At 39.5% G+C, this 23,731-nt stretch overlaps 1 protein-coding gene across 2 annotated transcripts in view; it reads left to right on the top strand.

Moving 5' to 3' along the window:
- Positions 1-23,167, top strand: part of lrch4 (leucine-rich repeats and calponin homology (CH) domain containing 4) — a 70,552-nt gene extending 47,385 nt beyond the window's left edge. Inside the window, exons 10-18 of one of the 2 annotated variants that reach the window (XM_062994230.1) lie at positions 1,702-1,830; positions 2,181-2,258; positions 6,717-6,771; positions 6,861-6,924; positions 7,096-7,191; positions 8,490-8,587; positions 9,754-9,891; positions 13,088-13,165; positions 21,739-23,167. In XM_062994230.1, coding sequence (XP_062850300.1) covers positions 1,702-1,830; positions 2,181-2,258; positions 6,717-6,771; positions 6,861-6,924; positions 7,096-7,191; positions 8,490-8,587; positions 9,754-9,891; positions 13,088-13,165; positions 21,739-21,885 — 883 coding nt within the window. In that variant the 3' untranslated portion in view covers positions 21,886-23,167. Of the gene's footprint in view, positions 1-1,701; positions 1,831-2,180; positions 2,259-6,716; positions 6,772-6,860; positions 6,925-7,095; positions 7,192-8,489; positions 8,588-9,753; positions 9,892-13,087; positions 13,166-13,453; positions 13,704-21,738 lie in introns of those variants that run through there. The other variant, XM_062994228.1, reaches the window with a different exon arrangement.
- The last annotated feature ends 564 nt before the right edge of the window (positions 23,168-23,731 follow it).

The raw sequence follows: 23,731 nt of genomic DNA on the forward strand, positions 1-23,731 counted from the left end.
CCCCCTCCTACTCTTTTTATCGTAGTCTCCCTCACAGACATATCAAGGTCATTCTCAGTGTGTGTTTGAGGAGCTGGGAAAGTCAACAAGGATTTTTATTAGTTTCCTCCCAGAGCTCAAGGCTGCATGAGTACAAACACCAGTCAAGTTATTTACTAAAGACCAATATTGTCAGGCCGTCAACTGTATCAGGAACTGTATTTTAGGCTGGTAAACTCACGGCCAGAAAAGCAAACACTCACAGGCTGTGTTTGTGTGCCAAGATCTTTCATTCATTCCAACTGCAGATGTAGAATGAGCTCTGTTTAATGTGTAGGTGTATAATAAACCTGCACATGCAGGGAGAAGCTGGGTTTAATGTTGTTGTTACTATAGCAACTAGAGACTTGTGAGGCTGATCTGAGTGAAACCAGTTGATAGTTTTCAGTCACCTTGTTTTTTTTAGAAGTCATAAATGTCAGTTTTGGTGCAGATGTTCCTGCACCAGCCACGCAGGTAGCCCTCAAAATTGTGATCAGGTGCACCTTGTTTGCTTGAATTATTATTGAGGTGTGTCTAGAACTTAACTGGAGTCCACCTTTTGCAATTTGAACTGACATTGGAAAGGCCCACACCTGAGTCTCTTATAGCCCACAATTTACACTGCATTGTCAGGACAAAAACTAAGCCATGAAGTCCAAGGAACTGTCTGTGGCTCTCCGTCATCTCATTGTGGCAAGGCATACATCAGCATAAGGAAATAAAACAATATTTAAGGCTTTGAGTGTTCCCAGGACCACACTGGCCTTAATAATTTTGAAATGGTGCAAGCTTTGCACAACCTTAAACCTTCCTAAAGTTGGCTATCTGGTCCAAATTGGGCATCGAGACAAGAAGGGCTTTGGTCAGGGAGGTAAGAAAGATTTAAAAGGTCACTCTGAAAAGGCTCTACAAGACCTGTGCAGAAATAGGGGAACGTTTTGGAAGGACAACCAACAACCCTCCATAAATCGAGCTTTTGTTGCAAGTGCCAAGAGAGAAACCACTATTAACTAAAAGAAGTTTGTTTGTTTATTAGGATTTTAACGTCATGTTTTACACTTTGGTTACATTCATGACAGAAACTGTAGTCACTCGTTACACAGGATTCATCAGTTCACAAGTTAATGTCAAACACAGTCACGAACAATTTTGTACCTCCAGTTCACCTCACTTGCATGTTTTTGGACTGTGGGAGGAAACCGGAGCTCCCGGAGGAAACCCACACAGACAACTCCACACAGAACTCCACACAGAAAGGACCCGACCGCCCCATACCCAGGACCTTCTTGCTGTGAGGCAACAGTGCTACCCACTGAGCCACTGTGCCTCCCACTAAAAGAAGTAATAATAATGCTCTGTGATAACTGCCCTATGTTTATATAATGATAAAAGCATCAGATCATCAGTGGATCAGATTGGAACATATCCTAAACTGGACTCATTTTAGGCTGTATCTTCTCCTAACCTTTAGTCACTGGATTGAGACATTCCTTTCACTACTGATACTACCAAACTAATTAAAATGGCAGTAAACAATGGAAAAACCAAAATACCCCCACTATCTATAAAACCAGCCCCTGACATGCACCTTTGGCTGAGATTCAGATAGTTTAAAATAGTTTGACAACTTTAAAATCCCCAAAAGCTGCTGTTAACAGTAGTTTTAACTTTTCTCTGCAGAAGAAGTGTCGGCAGTGAGTCAGTAGATGTTTGGTCTCCATCTAGTCCCACACTGGAGGAGAAGAGGAGGCCTGGCACGCTGCAGCTCTGGCAGGAGAGAGAGCGGGCGCAGCAGCAACAGCGAGAGCGGTGAGTGTGGGCGTGATAAAACGCACTCAGATTTTGCATACATTTTGAGCTACCTTTTTTATATCACTGAGAAGTAGTAGTTTCAGAGAGAATTCTAGAACTTGGAAGTGTTGAGACTGGTCATACAGAAATACAAAAATATTTTCATCGATAGCACCGTGTAACAGTATAGAGGACACTGGTGATAGCTGATGGCTCTGATATTTCTCCATTAGTCGACTGCATTACCAAAGAAATATAACAAAGACATGTTGATAGTACTGTTTGTACAGTTAATGCAGCCTCCTATCACACTTCTCTGTACTGTTTTCATTTAGTGGTACTAATATGTACATACTATTTTCTTTCAGTTTGCAGAAGATAGCACTGAAAACAGGAAGTCAGTCAGCAGTGACAGCCAAACAGGCGGGAACAGGAAGTGTGTCGTGGTAAGAAAGTCGAGGCCTGTTTCATGTTCGCTGAGTTTGTTAGTTAATGTGTATTGTAGGGTGTGTGTGATCAGTTATACCCCTGGCATTGACCTTTTGGACAGTTTTAAAGAATAAAGAACTAACGTGTGCAGATGCTAAAAAATACATCAAATACATACATTTAGACTGCATGTAGCTTTCATATGTACCTTTTTTGTACAGATTTGTTTTGTGACAGCAAAAAAAACTCGACATCTAATCTGACAATTTCTGGCAACATAAACGTGATACTAATATACAGTGAGCATTCGCATATACACTTAAACACTGAACATAAACACTGTAAACACGAACAGTTCAGCATTTAGAGTACAGATTTAAAACAGTCGGTAGCAAACTAGACATGCTAATTATAATGAATCGAGATGCAGCCTGTATAATAAAGCTCTTCCTGGAAACATTAGTGTAGTTATTACTGGATGATAAGTTTGACCTTTACACTGGAGCATGATGCAGAATATCCACATCATGTTTGTTTAAAAAAACACACACAGGTTCATATGTGCAGAGTTTAGTATAGTGTTTAGACTCTATACTAATGAAAACTGTGTTTACTGTTTGTGATTTTAATGCATAATAGTTCTGCCATTCATTACTTTATTACTTAAATAATGTAAGTGCTTAAAAAGTTTTCCTGCTCAGATTAGAAATCGGTGAATGCAGTGTGTAAGCAGAGCTGGCGACTGGGCACTGATGGTGGCAGAGAGTGTGTTTTAAATCAGCACGCTTACAGACTGTAGCTGCACTCTCAACTGGAGTCAAAATGAATAAAAATGGTGCTCAGGTGGTGCAGCGGTAAAACACTAAAAAACTCAGCTCTGCCTGGGCACCTACACGAACAACAACTGGCTGTTGTTCAAGGGGGGGAGGGGTGCCGGAGGAGATTAATCATGACTGGTGCAATTACGACCTCTGCTGGCTGGTTGATGGCGCCTGCACAGAGATGAGGGATAATGCGTGATCAGGGTGTGTCTCTCCGTACATAAAGCTGATCCATATATTAACTCGCCTAGTGCTACTGCATGCATGTCGGAGGGGGCGCGGGTTAGTCACAGCTCTCCTTAGTCAAGAGTAGAGGTCAACATCAGTAGAGAAGAAGAGTAATGCAGTCAGGTAATTGGATGCGACTAGATTGGGAGGAAAATTGGGGGAAAATGCAAAAAATTAAAATAACATTTTAAACTGACAGCATTAATTATAAAACGACTTTTTTATCGGTTATTGCTTAACCAGTTAATCACTGACATCTATATTAGGAATCAGCTTTCATTGTCATTAATGTATATTTTAATAAATAATTATTGTATGAAAATGCCGGAACAAAAATGTGGTCAGTTAAAAAGTAAAATTGGAAAAAAAAGAAAAAATTGGAACCTTGCAGCAGCTCCTGGCATCATAGCTGTGTCTGATATATACCTGGTTTAGGGGGGAGAAGAAACAAAACCATAGAAATGCGCAAAACCAAAGACTTAGTGACCAAACTTAAGTAATTTAAATGGAATATGAAAAATGAGGGAGAGAAGTACGTTTCATGTTATAATGTACACTGCTTATAAACTGTGTGTATACAATTTAAAATACAAAATCTCTTCTACACACTGTGACCTTTCTATGACCAAAAATTCCAAAAGAAAATAAATGCTGTCAACAGAATTACAGCAAAATGACAGGCCTTTTTTACGGTGCATTACTCATCAGCTGAGAATGCATTAAATCACATGACAGTCAGAGGCCTGGAACAGCACGGCTGATGTCAGCATGTTGAAAAATCACTGGTTTCCACTATTCAACACGACAAAGGCAAAAAGATCCTGAGGTGTCAATGTGGACGAGCCTGAAACTGAGTCGATCTGGTGATGTACAGTGTTTGGAAGCAGAGCGATTGTTATTGATGTAAAGTGGACGGAGTCAGCAGTGCATAAGTAGTAGAGATCAAGTTTGGTGCAAATAAGGGACTCGCTCCCATTCTTTCTGCTGGTGTAAAACAATCATAATATCCTGGCAGATGTTTACTCCCATGGAGAAGAATTTGATTTGATTTACTGCTCTTAAACTGGGCACTCGGATGATACAGGGGTCTATTATGCCAGGGGTTTTCAAACCCTGGGTCGAGACCTTTAGATGGGTCGCGAGTCTAAAATAAATGGGTCACAGAGAAAAATAATAATAATTAAATAAACACATTTTAACAGGCACATAATCACCAAATTAACTTGTACATGATCGCCCCCTTGTGTTACATCTTGTAAACCACAGTGGGACCAGATTGTACAGAGCAAAACAGGGAAAGTAAGATGCATTGTCTGTGTTACCTGGGTCGCGTAAAAAAAATCATGGACAAAATGTGTGTAGCTTGAAAAAAAGTTTAAAAAACCCTGTATTACGCTAGCTCACTGCCTCTGAGATCTGTGATCGAATCCCAGCCGTGCTATCTACACAGACATGATTGGCTATGTCTAAGGGGGTGAATGGTACTGTCCGGGGTATTCCTGCCTTCCTAATGTGTAGGTGCAGTGTCTTTAAAACTTTTAAGGGACGTCATGTCATAGTGAAAAAAGGAAAGCAAAACAGAAAAGACACCCAATTACTGCAATATGGCAACCACAGAGAGAATAAGATGCATTGTTTGTTACCTGGGTTGCATAAAAAATCATGGACAGAATGTGGGTCACTTGAAATAAAGTTAAAAAATCCCTGTATTATGCTAGCCTGTTACCTCTGAGATCTGTGATCAAATCCCAGCGGTGCTATCTACACATACATGACTGGCTATGTCTGTGGGGGTGAATGGGACTGTCCGGGGTATGCCTTCCTAATGTGTAGGTGCAGTGTCTTCAAAACTTTTAAGGGAAGTCATGTCATAGTGTCAAAAGGAGAATAAGAAAGAAAAGACACCCAATTACTGCAATCTAAGATGCATTGATTCTATTACCTGGGTCGCATAAAAATTCATGGACAAAATGTGTCACTTGAAAAAAAGTTTGAAAAAGCCTGTATTATGCTTGACTACTGCCTCTGAGATCTGGGTTTGAATCCCATCTGTGCTGTTGGTGGGCCGGGCATCTACACAGACACGATTGGCTATGTCTGAGTGGGTGGATGGGGCTGTCCGGGGTATTCCTGCCTTCGTAATGTGTAGGTGCAGTGTCTTCAAAACTTTTAAGGGAAGTTACGTCATAGTGTCTAAAGGGAAGTAAAACAGAAAAAGACACCCAATTACTGCAATCTGGCAACCACAGAGAGAATAAGATGCATTGTTTCTATTACCTGGGTCACATACAAATTCATGGACAAAATGTGTCGCTTGAAAAAGTTTGAAAAACCTGTATTATGCTAGCCTACTGCCTCTGTGATCTGGGTTTGAATCCCAGCAGTGCTATCAGCCAGCAGAAGACATGAATTGGCTGTGTCTGAGGGGTGGATGGGGCTGTCCGGGGTATTCCTCCCCTTCTAATGTGTAGGTGCAGTGTCTTCAAAACTTTTAAGGGAAGTTACGTCATAGTGTCTAAAGCGAAGTAAAACAGAAAAAAGACACCCAATTACTGCAATCTGGCAACCACAGAGAGAATAAGATGCATTGTTTCTATTACCTGGGTTGCATACAAATTCATGAACAAAATGTGTCGCTTGAAAAAGTTTGAAGAACCTGTATTATGCTAGCCTACTGCCTCTGAGATCTGGGTTTGAATCCCAGCAGTGCTATCAGCCAGCAGAAGACCTAATGTGCACCTTCCTAATGTGTAGGTGCAGTGTCTTCAAAACTTTTAAGGGAAGTTACGTCATAGTGTCAAAAGCGAAGTAAAACAGAAAAAGACACCCAATTACTGCAATCTGGCAACCACAGTCATAAAACCAAAGACCACCACCGCCATTCTTAAGGTCAGAAACCCCCTCTAGTGTTAAATTAATGAATTTGGGTGGAATTAGTGACATTATAACTAATGCCATATAGCAACAGAAATGGCAAACACACAGCTGAAATTTACTGCATTTACTGCAGATCAACATCCAAAATCAGAGTAAATTAGAAACTGGTGCAGTCTGGAAGCTCAAACTATTAAGGCCTGGGTCAGATTGAGTCTGTGTTGAAAGAAATATAAAATACTCAGATAATTAAATATGACCAGAAAATCAGAACTAGTAAGGTTATAAAATGTCTTGTAAATGATACACAGATGAGCTAAAACTTTAGGACCACCCACCTAATATGTTGTCAGAACAGCTCTGAGCTGCCAATACATGGATTCCACTAGACATCTAAAGGAGCTCTATGGTATCTGGTAACAGGTCCTGTTATAAAACAGGCATAGCCGTGCACATTTTTGGGGTGGTCCTAATATTTAAGCTTATCAGTACAAGTCAACACAGTGGTGCTTTCTGGTTTATTAACCACTCATTGTCTTTGTCTCCCTCTAGTGTTGAATCTACAGACAGCAGCATTTCTGTTAACGGTTTGCGTCAGAGATCTGCGGTCAGTTTCTCTCAGTCTTCTCTAAATAATTTGGTTATTTGTCTCCATTAAATCTCATGGGTGTATGTCTGCTCTTTCCTCTCTTTTAGACTGTGGATCAGATTTATACAAGCGTTCAACCAGGATCTTTGCAGCGCTCAACAAGCCGTGCAGGTCTGGCGTCGTCTCCGCACAATTTTACACAGAACTCATACTGTTACAACTCATACGCAGCCCATTTTCCCCTCTATATTATTACTCATGTCTAAGATAATTGTTTTCAATAAAATGTTCTTAAGTTGTTTTCAATAAATGTAAGTTGTATTATTGCTGGTTTATTTCCAGATGCATCCTCTGCTAAATCCTGCTCTCCTACTGGCTCTGCTCCCAAACCAAACAGCTTCCTCTTCCGCGCCTCTTCACGCTGCAATGTTAAAACAGGTACACACAGCACAGACATGATGTTTTTTACCACAAACAAGCTCCCCAAAAATGCTCACAAAAAATAAGTATGCTTAATGCTGCACTCAGTATTTTTTCCCTGAGAACTTTTTAGAGCGGGGCCCCATGTTTGGACCCAGCGTGGGCTGTGTCAGTTGGAGTGGTGGGATGTCGCTTGTTTATTATCATCCCCAATTTGTTCTGCGTTTCCTTTCTTTATTTTTTCCCCCAAGAACTTGTTTGTCACAGGTGCATATTGTGACAGCAGGTTTTCATTTCTGCGCTATCCCTTTTCTATCCACTTTCTCTGCTGCAGGCTGTGGATATTTTTGTTATCCTTATGAAAATTAATGTATTATTTTTACTAATAAGACAATGACCAGCAGTTATTTATATCCACACGCTGGTAGACCGATTAGCAGAAAGCACAGCAGGAGAACACACAACAGACTGTATACTTCCAAATAGTATGGAACACACAAAGTGAAAATTAGAAATAAGTCCTGACATTTAGAAACTATTTTTTAAAAGTATATTCTATGCATTTTCCCCCTTGTTCTACCAATTTAGCATAGCCAATCCGCTGCTGGGGACCCTGGCGGCGTCCTGGAAGGGTCTATATTCGCTTGACACACTCCTTCTGACGTTTATGCAGTCCAGCAATCCCTTCTTATTCAGCCATACTTTGTTGGATATGCGTGTGAGTTTGGCTTCATGTACAGAGAGCCATGCCCAGATCTCTGCTCTCCTCCACTTTCTGTACAGGAACCCTGTGCAACCAAGGTCCTTACACAGCGTTGATAACCCCACCCCTTAGTCCGGTCTTTCCCACCCAGCAGACTGGAAGACGATTCTGTCTGCTGCAGGCATCAGTCAATTATGCCTGCTAGAGGGCGCCCAGCCGATGGGTAGCAGAGCCGAGGTTCAAACCCAAGAGCTCAGAAACTCAGCGCTGGTGTGATAGTGGATGACGCTGTGGATTATTATCCTGTGGATGTTTATGTGGATGTTTTAAATATATAGTATTTATACTGAAAAGCTAATGACATCAGCAGTTATTTATATTCTCAAGCTGTCTCCCAAATCACATACCACAGCACTACGAGTATGCCTAATTAATACTTGTGAGTGGCATGTGGATTAGGACTGGATTAATTAGTATTAAGTATAATTTCTGCCAGATTCTCATAATAAGGATGACCAACCTTAAATCCTCTATACAGGGATAGTTTTTTGTGTGTCAGTACAGAACCATTTAAAGAGAGAATTGATTTTCTTACACCTTATATATGTGTCAGGTTCAACGCAGTCTCTGGCTGAGTCAGGTCGCAGTGAGTCTCGTTCCACACTCAAATCCCCACGAGAGGAGAGAGCAGAAATCTCCCAGTTACGAAAGGTATGCAGCACTTTTACTCCTGTCATTTCTCTTAGCAGTCGTTACCTTTTTACTGCATGTGTCTTCATCCATAGCTGCCTACAGTTTGAATTTGCTTGACTGATTAGTGTTTTTACAGTTGAGAATCCAAATTATAGAATACTAGAATACTAGAACACACTCTAGTCCATCTTTAGTTATGAAAATCCTTCTATCCTTTTACCCCATCTATCAGTGAGGTGTCAACTACTGATAGACATTATTCAAGTTTTGGGCCATTCTTAGCACAGTGGTGATGCTGAGTGTATTTACATGCACAGAATAACAAGTGATCTTATTTAATCTAGTTGAGGTTAGACATGTATTGAATGTTTATTGATTATGCTAAATTTCTGAGTCAGTCAGATTTCTCAGGCAGGTAGTGTGACAGCCTGTGAAGACGGTAGCATATAAAAATGTTTTACTTATGCAGATTATAATAAAACTGCATTGTTGTTTGCATGAGTAATCACCCCCCTTTAACCTTTTCACATTTTGTAGTGTTACAACCAGGAACTTAAGATGAAAATTGGAATTATAGGTCATAATACCACACAACCTATAGTATTAACGTGGAGTAAAAAATCACAAGGGGAGTTTACAAAGTGTATTAACTATTACTAAATAAACATAAACGTTATATTGGTAGTAGGCAGTTGTAGGTCAGTGGTTAAGGCAATGGACTAGTGATCCAAAGGTTGCTGGTTCATAACCACCACCACTGCTTCCCCACCACCACTACTCGACTTGATAGTATGTCAAATTAATGCACTACTACAAGTGGTTTTAGTATGTGGTTTTGGATGCGAAACCCCACCACTGTGGAATTGCCTTGTTTAGGCCCCTGAGCAAGGCCTTTAACTCTCAGTTGCTGGGAAGGTGGCCAAAGCTCCAAGATAACTCTTGCCCTGTCCAGGTTATTCCTGCTTTATGTCCAGTGTTTTCAGTCAGAACAGGACCTGCTGCAACCATAACCAGGGTAAAGCGGTTATGATAATGAAGTGAAAAGGAATGTGTATGTGCAGTACTATCTTGAAACGTTCATGTAACCCAGTCAGTGTTTCGTATAACACCTCTATAGACTTCCAAGGCCGTTTAATTCCTCACTGTGCTGTTTGACACTCTCTTGATCACTCTTTATCTCTCAGTCTCTGGAGTCTCGTCTGAAGATCACTCTTCCAGAGGACCTAGGAGAAGCGTTGTCTAATGGCACTATCCTTTGCCAACTTGCCAATCAACTCCGCCCTCGATCTGTGGCAATCATCCACGTTCCCTCCCCCGCAGTGGTGAGTTCTCATAGAGATTAAACTCATATTTTTGAACTAATGAAAAGCATGTATTTTAAATTATATTTTACACTCTATAGGAACATTTCTGCATATTTAACCTTAATTAAATACCTGAAAATGGTTATTTATAAAAGAATTACTCAAACTGGCAAACTGGCTTGTTAGGTTCTAATAGATATGTTAGTCTTCCTTTATCACAAATAAGCATCATGTATATCATATTCTTACCAAGACAGATTATGGAATTAAGCAATAGACAATAAACCTGTAAAAAGATATTTATGTCTCTTGTCTTAATTAAAGCAGTTTAAAAAAGGGATACAATTTTAGTTTTATCCTCTCGCTTCCAACTAATACACTAAATACTATGTCAAATTGGTGCACTACCACTAATGGTATTAGAATTCTTACACTATATGATATACAGTATGTGATTTTGGATGCTGTTACAAACCACAGTCATGTTAGAAGTCCTGCAAGCTAGCTATGTTTATCTGAAATCAAATTAGTCATGAGGTAGTCACTATCTGTCTCATCCTACATTATGCTGTATTTAGTTTAATTATTAGCAGTCAAACATGGCAAAATATACCATAGTAACCAGTCATATGCAATCGGTTAGGCATTTGGATGGCGCAGCAGTCTAATATGCCAACCCACCAACCCATCACTGAGGAAACCTAGGTTTAAATGTACAGTGGGGCCAAAAAGTATTTAGTCAGCCACTGATTGTGCAGGTTCTCCTACTTAGAAAGATGAGAGAGGTCTGTAATTGTCATCATAGGTACACTTCAACTATGAGAGACAAAATGAGAAAAAAAAATCCAGGAAATCACATTGTAGGATTTTTAAAGAATTTATTTGTAAATTATGGTGGAAAATAAGTATTTGGTCAATAACAAAAGTTCAACTCAATACTTTGTAACATGACCTTTGTTGGCAATGACAGAGGTGAAACGTTTCCTGTAAGTCTTCACCAGGTTTGCACACACTGTAGCTGGTATTTTGGCCCATTCCTCCATGCAGATCTCCTCTAGAGCAGTGATGTTTTGGGGCTGTTGCTGGGCAACACAGACTCCACAAATTTTCTATGGGGTTAAGGTCTGGAGACTGGCTAGGCCACTCCAGGACCTTGAAATGCTTTTTACGGAGCCACTCCTTCGTTGCCCGAGCGGTGTGTTTGGGATCATTGTCATGCTGGAAGACCCAGCCACGTTCCATCTTCAATGCTTTCACTGATGGAAGGAGGTTTTGGCTTAAAATCTCACGATACATGGCCCCGTTCATTCTTCCCTTAACACGGATCAGTCGCCCTGTCCCCTTTGCAGAAAAACAGCCCCAAAGCATGATGTTTCCACCCCCATGCTTCACAGTAGGTATGGTGTGCAACTCAGCATTCTTCTTCCTCCAAACACGACGAGTTGAGTTTTTACCAAAAAGTTCCATTTTGGTTTCATCTGACCACATGATATTCTCCCAATCCTCTTCTGGATCATCCATATGCTCTCTGGCAAACTTCAGATGGGCCTGGACATGTACTGGCTTAAGCAGGGGGGCACTCCTGGCACTGCAGGATTTGAGTCCCTCTCGGCGTAGTGTATTACTGATGGTAGCCTTGTTACTTTGGTCCCAGCTCTCTGCAGGTCATCCATCAGGTCCCTTTGTGTAGTTCTGGGATTTTTGCTCACCGTTCTCATGATCATTTTGACCCCACGGGATGAGATCTTGACCCCAAGGGAGATTATCAATGGTCTTGTATGTCTTCCATTTTCTTACAATTGCTCCCACAGTTGATTTATTCACACCAACCTGCTTGCCTATTGTAGATTCACTCTTCCCAGCCTGGTGCAGGTCTACAATTTTCTTCCTGGTGTCCTTCAACAGCTCCTTGGTCTTGTCCATGGTTGAGTTTGGAGTCTGACTGTTTGAGGCTGTGGACAGGTGTCTTTAATACAGATAACGAGGTCAAACAGGTGCCATTAATACAGGTAACGAGTGGAGGACAGAAGAGCTTCTTAAAGAAGAAGTTACAGGTCTGTGAGAGCCAGAAATCTTGCTTGTTTGTTATTGACCAAATACGTATTTTCCACCATAATTTACAAATAAATTCTTTAAAAATCCTACAATGTGATTTCCTGGATTTTTTTTTCTCATTTTGTCTCTCGTAGTTGAAGTGTACCTATGATGAAAATTACAGACCTCTCTCATCTTTCTAAGTAGGAGAACCTGCACAATCAGTGGCTGACTAAATACTTTTTGACCCCACTGTATATAAGAAACCTACAGCTTTCAGGGAATGTGCAGCCTTCATATGAATAAATATTCAGCTTCCTTCTGAATTCTTTTTGTAGGCAGTATTATTCTGTCCCTTTAATGAACGGTTAAAAAAGTGTAAAAGTTTGAATCCCAGGCTGGGTTCACAAATACAGAAGGCTCATGGTGCTATATGAATATATTTACCATTGGGAGACATATATCAGTGCACACTTAGTGCTGGTCACAAGCCTGGATAAATAGGAGGGTTGTGTCCCTTTAATTAACTTGAAAATGGGTATTTATGGGTAGTGATTTGCACCTAGATAGAAAAGTGTTATTTAGTATATTTCATTTAGATTGTTCCCAGTCTTGAGCATTAAACAGCCCAAATAACACCAGAATCAGCTGCTTGTATAATATATAACATTACATTCTAATAGATAAACATCAGTGTTTGCTACAAATGATACGGTTAATGATTCTTTTTGGCTGTTTGGCTGTGTCACCAAAGTGGATAATTCATCTGCATGTTTTATTTGGCACTGTTTTTACGTTGGATGCCCCTCCTGACACAACCCTCCTATTTATCCAGGCTTGTGACCAGCACTAAGTGTGCACTGATATATGTCTCCCAATGGTATATACTGTATATTCATATAGCACCATGAGCCTTCTGTATTTGTGAACCCAGCCTGGGATTCAAACTTTTACACTTTTTTAACCGTATTGCACACCCCTAGTCTAAACGACTCTCTGTTTTAGATGGATAAATGTCATTTCTGTGCTGTAAGGACTAATTTCACCTGAAAACCATTCTCAGTAATTGCAAGCAGTCATCCAAGAGTGGTACTTTTGACTTTATGGGTTTTGTAAGTGCCCATGAGGCTGTAACACTTCTGACTTTTACTTCTTACTTGCTTCTTTTTAATCTGTTCAGCCAAAACTGAGTGCTGCCAAGTGTCGCCTCAATGTTGAAAACTTCATCAGTGCCTGCCGCAAGCTGGGGGTTCCTGAAGTAAGTCTTTATTTCTCTTTTATGATAAATCATGTATATTTTTTCACTTTGCTGTGTCGTCTTGTATCTGCATTTCTGAATGCTTAGCTTTGTTTGTCGTTACCTACTATATAACACATTTCTGTTTAGTTTGTTATACACTAAGTGCTTATTCTATACCTATTTCTTTTTTTCGGCTTTCAATTCATTATTTTTCTTTTCCTACTTTCTTCTGCCCTTATTTGTAACTTCCCAATGATGCCTTCTTTTTTCTCCTCGGCTACCTCTTCCTGTGTCTGTCTCTCTCAGACGGAGCTGTGTTTAGCGACTGATATCCTGTGCAGTAAGCTGCGAGCAGTGCAACACTGCGTGGACGCTCTGTTGACTATAGGAGGAGAAGAGGAGGTGAAGGAGGAGATTAAAGAACTCCCTCCACCTTTCTCTCCCTTCTCCATCGTTCCCACCGGCTTCATGCTCTTCTACTGCTTAGCCATGGGCCTGCTCTACTTGCTCTACCAATACCTAACCACATAAATGGCACGTGTGTGTGTTTACATGATCTTATCGATGTATGTCATGCTTACACATATTAACAATGGCTTCCTGCCAGCGAATATCCACAGTGCTGGCACAAACTGTGGTGTTTGGCGTGTAGACAACAGAACAGTCTTGAAATGGCCCACACGCTCACTTATATCCTTGTACTGCTCACACGGCAGTGGGATCAACGCAGTGAGTGTTTGTGTTTGTAAATATTGTCACAGAGAGATTTTCTGCTATTTTTAAACTCAAAAACACTAAAAGCTTGTTATAAATTAGGAAGTAGGAAACTATGCAGTCGATTAGGGCTGAATAATCTTAATTTAAACTGAATGGTCCATTTACAAATGGAATTTATTTCTTCTTAATGTCCATTTTCCAAAGGGCTTCAATACCACGTTGCCTTAGCGCACTTACAGGCTTGATATTGTTGGATAGTGTAGTATTTATTAGGGATGGGCATTTTCAGTTTTTATTTAACGTCATCTTTTAATGATGAAAATTAGCTCTAATTATTATCAAATTATTGGTTTAGAGCATCCAATAAAACCAGTAATGCCACACAAATATTTATAAAACAATAAACAGTTTTGTTTGAAAACTGATTTATTTTAATATTGAATAATTGTACCACACCTGTATTTCAATTCTCATTCTCACAACTGCTAGTGTCGATGCCATTTAGATCCAGCTTCCTTGATTTGATCACAGGTGCCCATCGCTGTCTCTGAAGTAAAGCATGTTTCCCCTCTATAACCACAGGGGTAAAACATGTCAGTGGATGGATAGGCTGCTCTATATCGAAACGTGTAATTGAGTAAGTGTAATGCCTTGTAATGGACTAGCACCCTATCCGGGGAGTATTTCCACATCGGATCAGGATAGGCTTTCAACCTACTCGACTTTAATCAGGATAAAGCGGTTACTTAAGATAAATGAATAAATGATGAATGAATTTCAGATGCAGACATGATAGAAATGTTTTCCAAGACATACATGCCATTACATACACGTTCCGTACAAGTGTGTGTCATTTCTCTTTATTTTGACCACCTTAGTGTAAACAAATGAGTCAAGTTCAATCAGCTGAATTGATCATTTTTCATGCCTATCCCTAATATTCTCTACATGTCCTTAATGAAGAATGTCTTATATGGGTCAATATAGCCATTTTACTTCCTGTTATGATGGCACAAATACTTTTATATCCTCACATCTTGTTCCAAAAGCTTTTAACAACTTTGTCCCAGTGCTTGCAAATGTAAAGTGCCTCCAATGTTTGACTAAAGCTACTGTTACAAACTGAACTGTCCATGTCTATTCCAGTCCCTCCGAGCCCCATTCTGCCTCCTGGAACAGTGTGTAAATAGTTTTTGATCAACGTGACAATAAGTATTAACGATCCTGTTCTCTTTTTTGATCTGAATTCTGATCTGTTATTACTGAAGTGAAATAATGAGGTTCAGGGACTGGAATTAAACGTTCTGCTGTTTTTCGCTCGTTTTATGTGGTTGACTGTGACCACCAGGGGGCAGTGGTGTTGCACAACTGCACTCAGCTAGTTCTATGTCTTACTACGGTACAGAAGTTTGGTTTAAGACTGTTTAAAGTTGCAATGTTGTATGTGTGTTTATTGTTTTTGACAGCTTTCTATGTTACATGATTAAGTTATTGTTTATTTATTCATGCATTCCTGTGCTGCAGCAGTATTGGGTGAAACAAAGTCTCATATAGCCACACACCACGTGTTACGGCACTTAGCATGTAGTTCAAAACACATATCTTAAAAATTGCTTCATGTGCTCATATAAAAATGTAATCTTATCTAGTTAACATATAGGGATGTACCAATCCTTTTTATTTAATACCAACATAAAAACTATTTATTAACTGATATTAGCTCATATAGTTAAATGCTAACTGCCATTTCTGCCAAAACAATGTTAACTTTTGGCACTTCTCTGTTGACAAGTTGTTCAAAATGTCACAAGTTTATTTAGCTTTTGTTTGAATACATTGTAAATTTATTATTACATATAATATATTGTCAGTGTATCGGGTTATTATCAGTGTTTTGGGGGTTTTAAACCTCTCTGTGTCAAGACTGGGATGAGACTAGCTTTACAACCCAACGTAATAAACTAGAATTCTCTAAAAAGTGTCAACTGGTTAAAAAGCTAGCGAAGAATTAACACACATTGTACATGAAAAAAAAATAGCTGTAGAACTGTACACCCACAATGTGTAAAATAAACTATAAGCGTCATTATATATCAAACTTAGTTAACAATGAGAAAGTAGTGCCGCTCAGGTGGTGCTGCGGTAAAAAAGTACGCTAGCACACCAGAGTTGGGGTTTTGAATACTTTGTATCGAATCTTAGCTCTGCCTTCTGAATGGGCTGGGCGGCATGAACAACGACTGGCTGTTGTTCATAGGGGTAAAAAGTCGGATCATAGGTCCTCATAACTGGTGCAACTGCGGCCCCTGCTGGCTGACTAATGGCGCCTGCACAGGAGTGAGGAATAATGCTGATGAGGGTGTGGCCCTCCGTACACAGTGCCCGTCAGTGTATGAACTCGACTCGTGCAGGTGAAAAATGCAGTCTGTACTGACTGTATGTGCCGGAGGGGGCGTATGTCAGTTGAGAGGCATCCTCAGTCAGCGGTGAAGGGGTCGAATCAGTATAGAGGACGCATTCAGGGTAATTGGACACGACTAGATTGGGGGGGGGGGGATGAGAAATCAGCAGTGCTGCTAAATACCCTGGATTCATGAAAATCTTCAGGCTTGGAATGATAACTGTACTTGTTTTGACACGTCAGTACACTAGGGATGTTCCGATCCCGTGTTTTCCTGTTCTGATCTGATTGTTATACCTCACACTAATTCCATACTACTGACACTGACAGTGAATCAGTACTCGAATTAGTATGTCACAACACTGATACTCAATATACAGTTCATATAACACAAAATCACAATAAAATATAGCAGGAGATCCGGTCATAACAGGTTTGTCAGTGGACAGAGAGACTCTTGTCAATATTTATTGGTGTTATACTGTATATTAAATCTATATATTTACAATATGCAGTCTATCAGGATTGTGTCATCTTAATCAGCAAGCAAAAGCAGTATGCTTTCAATTGGTATTCATCTGTATACAGCATAAATTATGTTAGTGGGTCCATTTAGAAAAGATGTCACATCTGATATAATAAATATTCATGGCCTCAGTCCAGTAATTGACTGCAACAACAATAAAGGATTGGTACACCCCTAATTTAAGGTACTGATTAATAATGTAACAGGAAGACGTTCGGGCTAGAACAGTTATAATCACATTTTGTTCTTATTTGTATGCACATATAAACAAACAAACAGCAAGCACAAATAAAAAAAGCAAATGCATTTTTAAATTCCTCAGTGGAATCCACTCTACTTAAAGCTTGCTAAGCCTCTTTGCTGGTTTCTAAATGTGCCAGTAATGGAGGTTTTAGGCCCACAAGTTTCCATGTTTCCCCAGTACTGCTTGTCACTGTTGCTTTTGTGTTTTCTGCATACTTAATGTGATTTAGCAGCTTTGCAGACAGTTGACTAACGAGCAGACGCTCATCTGGAGAGAGTGATAAGGGCACAAGGGAGAGGACAGAGAAAAAGAGAGGGAGAAACAGAAGGGCGGCGCTGATAGAATAGACATGTGAGGGGAGAAAAAGAAAGGTGTAGAAGAATGGCTTCATTTTCACTTATCCCATTTGCTAAATTCCTCTCACTAAGATGTTTAATGTCTTAAAAACCTTTTAAAGGAGCTTGCTTGAATTTGTCTAAAGGGCTTATTTTACCATTAAGCCACACTTTGTATTTAGAAAAGGAAAGGGTTTTTTTTCTTCTGAAAATTGTGTTAAAAAGCTGCACATGCTGCTGTTTGTTAACCCCCCACCCCCTGAGTTCCCTAGCTGCACAAATCCAATTTTTGTCAGAGCGAGATTTGCAATAATGTTTCAACCAAAATGTTTCTTAGTCTGAAGCAAGTGGTGAACGCACCAAACTCACTGGGTTAAAGTTAAATATTGATTTAGAAGAAATTGTTTAAAAGCAAAATGTTGTATTTTGTAATATTTATATTCCTCACGTATTTAAGGAGGTTAATTCTAAGTTTATACATTTTCTTGATGTAATGAAATTAATAAAAAAGCAAAAGTGATCTTTTTTGTGATGCTTTTGTATGTCTGCTGATTTCCATCATGTCGTGCCTGCAATGTTGTTCTCTATGCTCTCAATGTTGGTCCATGTCTGCACAAACACGAACACATATTCGTTTACTAGCCCCTGGCCACCACTGGCGTGAATTTAACAAGCTGTTAGATATTTTGTGCATATTACCATGACTGCCTAATCTAGTTGCTGAAGATTTGTCAGCGGCACATAAATGCTGGGCGGCATGATGGCTTGGTGGGTAGCACTGTCGCCTCACAGCAAGAAGGTCCTGGGTTCGATCCCCAGGTGAAGCGGTCCGGATCCTTTCTGTGTGGAGTTTGCATGTTCCCCCCGTGTCTGTGTGGGTTTCCTCCGGGTGCTCCGGTTTCCTCCCACAGTCCAAAGACATGAAAGACATGCGAGGTGAATTGGAGATACAAAATTGTCCAGGACTGTATTCGATGTAACCTTGTGAACTGATGAATCTTGTGTAATGAGTAACTACCGTTCCTGTCATGAATGTAACCAAAGTGTAAAACATGACGTTAAAATCCTAATAAACAATAAACCAAACACGTAAATGCTACAAACCTTCTGATGCACATCATCTCAAAGGTGCTCTACTGGATTCAATTCTGGTACCAGTTTGAGATGATGTGTGCTTTGAAAAATGGTTCATTATCATGTATTACATGAACCAATGTGTGTGAAAAGAAAAAATAATCACACACAATTTCATAACCACATCTAGCCTAAACTATTGACACAATACAGGTTGGGTCCATGGAATCCTCCCATATGCATGTTGTAGCAGACTATGTTAAAAAAATAATCTTTTTGTGCTGCTTGTTGTCTGTCTTTGCTGATTTCTGTTATGTCGTGCATGCAATGTTGTTCTGTAGCAGTCTTCATTTCAAGCCAGGAATCTTCCCTCAGGTGTTTTTTGATAGATTCTCAGTGTCTAGCAGTTGTGTTTGCTTATTGCACAGGTAAGTGTTTAATCCATCCTTACTGTTGGAGTGAATGAAATAAGGAGGGTGCATGATTAAGTTTTGATCTTGTTGAGACATGTTATAACATCTTCAGCTTCTTAGGGGTTCTTCGGTGTAAAGGGTGGAAGAGCATCTTTTTATTTCTTGCCTTAGGAATGCATGGCTATTAAAGATTGTGGGTTTAGTAACAAAAAACAGCAGTAGTGGAATTATCTTCATGTAGACTTCACATGTAATATGTGCCTGATGTTGCCGCTTTGCTTGTCCTGCCTGCACTAATTTACTGACTCACTGAAACTGACTGTGTACTCATACACACTAATAATGGGTATTATTATCAGATTTCAAACACTTATTAAGACCACCTGGATGGATTTACAGCTACATGTGTAGAAAGCCAGCAGAAAGAGAAGAACATGTATTATGCTGCATCCCATACCAAATAATACTGTACCATGGAATCATGCTGTTTATGACACATTCAGGTCCTCCCATCTGCATGTTGTAGCAGACCGTGTTCAACTGTCCAGTCTCTGTGAGCCTGTGTCCACTATAGCCTCAGATTCCTGTTCTTTTTTTGAATTCAGGCACACTAATAATGAGTATTATTATCAGATATCAAATACTCATTCAGACCTCCTGCTGAAACTCGGCAAAAAGTTAACAACTTGTATTATGCTGCATCCCAAACCAAATACTACTGTACCAAATGGTATATTAAATAAGTATACACATTGACATACTGCTTGTATGTAATGTGAGAAACCGCTTCCGAGTAAAATAAATGCCACTGAGCATCATGTCTGCTATCTGAGCATTATGTTTGGCTATAAGTCAGCTTGGTGTCCATGAAGGCACTGTTTTCTAATTGGAAAGTTTTCATGTCTTGCCTGTCACAGCATACTGGCTTTATTTATTTTATGACCCACTCGCAGAATAAGGTCCATGTCTGCACAGACGTGACATATTTGTTCACTAGCCCCTTTATCAGGAACACAGTAATAATAGTGGATGTGGCCACCACTGGCTTGAATTTAACAAGATGTTAGATATTTTGTGCATATTACCATGACTGCCTAATCTAGTTGCTGAAGATAAACGCTACAAACCTTCTGATGCACATCATCTCAGAGGTGCTCTACTGGATTCAAATCTGGTACCAGTTTGAGATGATGTGTGCTTTGTAAAATGGTACAGGATCATGTATTGTTTTACATGAACCAATGTGTGTGGAAAGAAAAAAGAATCACACAATTTCATAACCACATCTAGCCTAAACTATTGACAATACAGGTTGGGTCCACGGAATTATGCTGTTGGCAATTATGGTAAATTCTGATCCTCCCATCTGCATGTTGTATCAGACTATGTTCGACTGTCCAGTCTCTTTGAGCCTGTGCCCACTATAGCCTCAGATGCCTGTTCTATTTTCAATTCAGGCGGCACAGTGGCTCGATGGGTAGCACTGTCGCCTCACATCAAGAAGGTCCTGGGTTCGATTCCCAGGTAGAGCAGTCTGGGTCCTTTTTGTGTGGAGTTTGCATGTTCTCTCCATTTCTGTGTGGGTTTCCTCCGGGTGCTTCAGATTTCCCCCACAGTCCAAAGACATGCAAGTGAGATGAATTGAAGATACAAAATTGTCCATGACTGTGTTTGACATTAAACTTGTGAACTGATGATTCTACTGAATAACCAGTAATTACCTGTCCTGTCATGAATGGAACCAGTGTGTAAAACATGACGTCGAACTCCTAATAAAATAAATAAAAGGTTTTAATTTTGATGTTGACCTGCGTCTCTGTCACATCACTGCCTGACAGGATAATTGTGAGGGGAAAAACAGGTGTTCCTAATAAAGTGGCCAGTGTGTATTACAAATGTCTAATCATCTTTTAGTTACAGTACCAACTTTCCATTTTTACATCAATTTAAGTATATGGTCAAAAGTATGCGGACACCAGACCTTGCTGGACTTCCCACTCCAAAACCATTGGCATTCATATGAAGTTTCAACCCAATAAGTTGTGTTCCACCTATTTAGTGGCTGTGTGCACAGGGCAAGTGCCATGCTGAAACTGAAAAGGACCTGTCCTAAACTACTGCCACAAAACTGGAAGCATAAAATTCATGTTAGCTATAGGTGTGGCAGAAGCACCTGAATTCAAAAGTGTCCACATACTGTGTAATTTTGTTCAAAATAACTAGTAAATATAGTTAATTATAATGACTACAAAAGAATAAGGAGGCCAACCCCCAAAGTTAAATGTTGTCACAGACCATTCAATTAATTATCCAAGAAGCTATATAGATATTTTTGATCCAGAATATTCTTATTGTCTTAAAAAGAAACCTATAATTGTAATTCTATAGACAGTCACAGAAAATTTAATGTAGTTCATTAAAAATTATTGATGCCATCACCTCACAACTGAAGGATGGAATTAAACCAATAGTTTTGCACTTCTGCCTAAAAACAAAAATATTATTGACCGACTACTTTCCTTGATCAGCTTATTTAAATGCATACAAACTTACATTTATAGACACAGAGTTTACATAGACACAGAGTTTCCGATAACATTTTTGGTATCATTTGAGTTTAGGAGAGCACTACTACACCCTTTTACACCTGCTATAAATACAATGCTTGCTGAACTTGAAACTGTTATGCAATGCATCCTTTCTCAGCACTGCAGCTGCAATTCAGGACTACAAAACAAATGTTTGTGCGTGTTTCCTGTCTGCATTTATCTGTATGTGCATGTGGATATGATGTTGCCTTGAAGTTTTATCATGGGACTGTGATATTATATGCATATTTATTTCTTCCCTGGTTGAACTGTGTCCTCCAAACTCCCACCAGGACTTACTGTGTCCAGCTCAGCTGATTCTGGAGGAAGAAGGACTGAGCCGCATCGCTCAAACTGTCCAGGCTCTGCTGGAGCTGCCACCACAAGGACCCCGCTGCTCCTCACTCCAGTCGTCTGCACTGAATGTCACCAGTTCATAACCAGCTATTACTTACAGGAAAAAAAAGTTTAGGTTACCTGGTTTTCTGCATTAATTACTCAGAAAATGTGTTATTAATTTGATTGTTTAATAATACGAGTTAAGATCTGATCTTATTTTTATATCAATAACACAAACAGTTGTTCTTTTCAGTGTCAGTTCTAAACAAATGTATTCATTATTAACAGTCTAAGCTAGAAAAAGTATGTGGACCCTTTTATACAGTAGAATGGTAAAACCTCTTCAGCTGATCAGACTTAGAACAATGAATCAATTCTGTATTTAATTTACTTGTCATATAAACTTTATTGAGGTTGATCAGGGATCTGGTGAGTCCTGTGTTATCTGAAAACACTGAGTGCAAGGCAGGAAAACACCCTAAAGGGTGTCAGTCTATCACAGGTAGGAAATAAGTTAGGAAATAACCCACGCAGGCAAAAAATTACATTTTAAACTTCTCAACGGCTGATTGGAGCTAAGGATCAAATCCAAGTCCCCAGAACCCGTGTCGCTTTGCGGCACCAGCTGAACCACCATCCAAATCTGCCCTGACATTTTCTTGTTCATTTTTAAGGGCAACAAATTTATCTGTTCATTAAACCATAACACTTCTCTCACCATGCTGTACAGTGCAGTGCCTTTTTCCATTTAAAAGTGGTATTTTTACTGCCGTAAAGTTTCCCGTTCCATTAACTAGAAGGTGTGATATCTGGATAAGTTACTAGATTAGAGGTTTTAGGTCTGAACTATAAATGACAACTCATCATGTTCAATAATAACATTTAATTTACAAAGGAAGACTAGAACATTATCATGCTAGCCCACCACTGCTGAGATTCAGCTGTGCTACTGGCCTGCCGGGTGTCTACATAAACCGAAGCCCTGCGATGGATAGGCGACTTGTCCCAGATGTTCCTGCCTTGCGCCCAGTATTTCCCAGTGGAACAGAGCCTACTGCAACCCTGACCAAAATAAAGCGATTGATAAAAAAGAAATAAATAATAAATATTTTGTGAGTAAATAATGCAGATATTCATGTCTCATTTACAAACTTATCATCGAAATTCAGCTAATACACCTGTGATGTTTTGTAGATGTCTAAAAAAAAGGAAACGTTCATGTCTGATCTACTGTGTGATCCTGTAATTGAGCATTTTTTTTATTGCAAATCCATGTACAGCTACTTGGATGTATAGTTAAACTTTTAATTTGTATTCCACTGCCAAAAAGCAGTGGGTGGCTGCAAATGTTAAAGAAGGTTAAAGAAAATTAAACAGAATTATGAAGCAATTTGAGTCTTACCGTCTAAATAATTGCCTCACTTCAAGATGATGTATGGTGTCTAAAACATTTACTTGACAGCAAAATGAACCTCATTTCTGAGGTAATACTGGTCGTAATTATTTTGTTTACGGTGCTTTATATTTGAAAATTAATTACACTTTTAATCTAAGAGCAATTACAATGCAAAGTTAATTGATTTTTGGCAGGTAATTACTCTTGCATAGAAGTGGTTTGTGGCTATCTGGAGATAAGCCCAAAGTCATTAGAGAGCCATGAAAGCCTAATGCAAGTTTGAGAGTTCTAAAATGACATGAGGATTAAACACTAGGTATTTAGGTACAATGAATTGTACTGACTTAAAAACAGTTACATTTGCTTCCACTTCTCGCCCTGCTCTCCAACTCATGACGTTCATTCATTGTTTTATGCAGTAACTATGTAAGATGCTTTGAGTAGTTGGGTTACCAAATAAAATGAAAAGTTACAAATTTACTTGCACACAAACACAGAATGAGGTACTAAAAACTTGGCAATAATGTTACAAAACCAACAAACTCTATCTT

This window comes from Trichomycterus rosablanca, chromosome 4 (assembly GCF_030014385.1).
Source record: "Trichomycterus rosablanca isolate fTriRos1 chromosome 4, fTriRos1.hap1, whole genome shotgun sequence".
Lineage (NCBI taxonomy): Eukaryota > Metazoa > Chordata > Actinopteri > Siluriformes > Trichomycteridae > Trichomycterus > Trichomycterus rosablanca.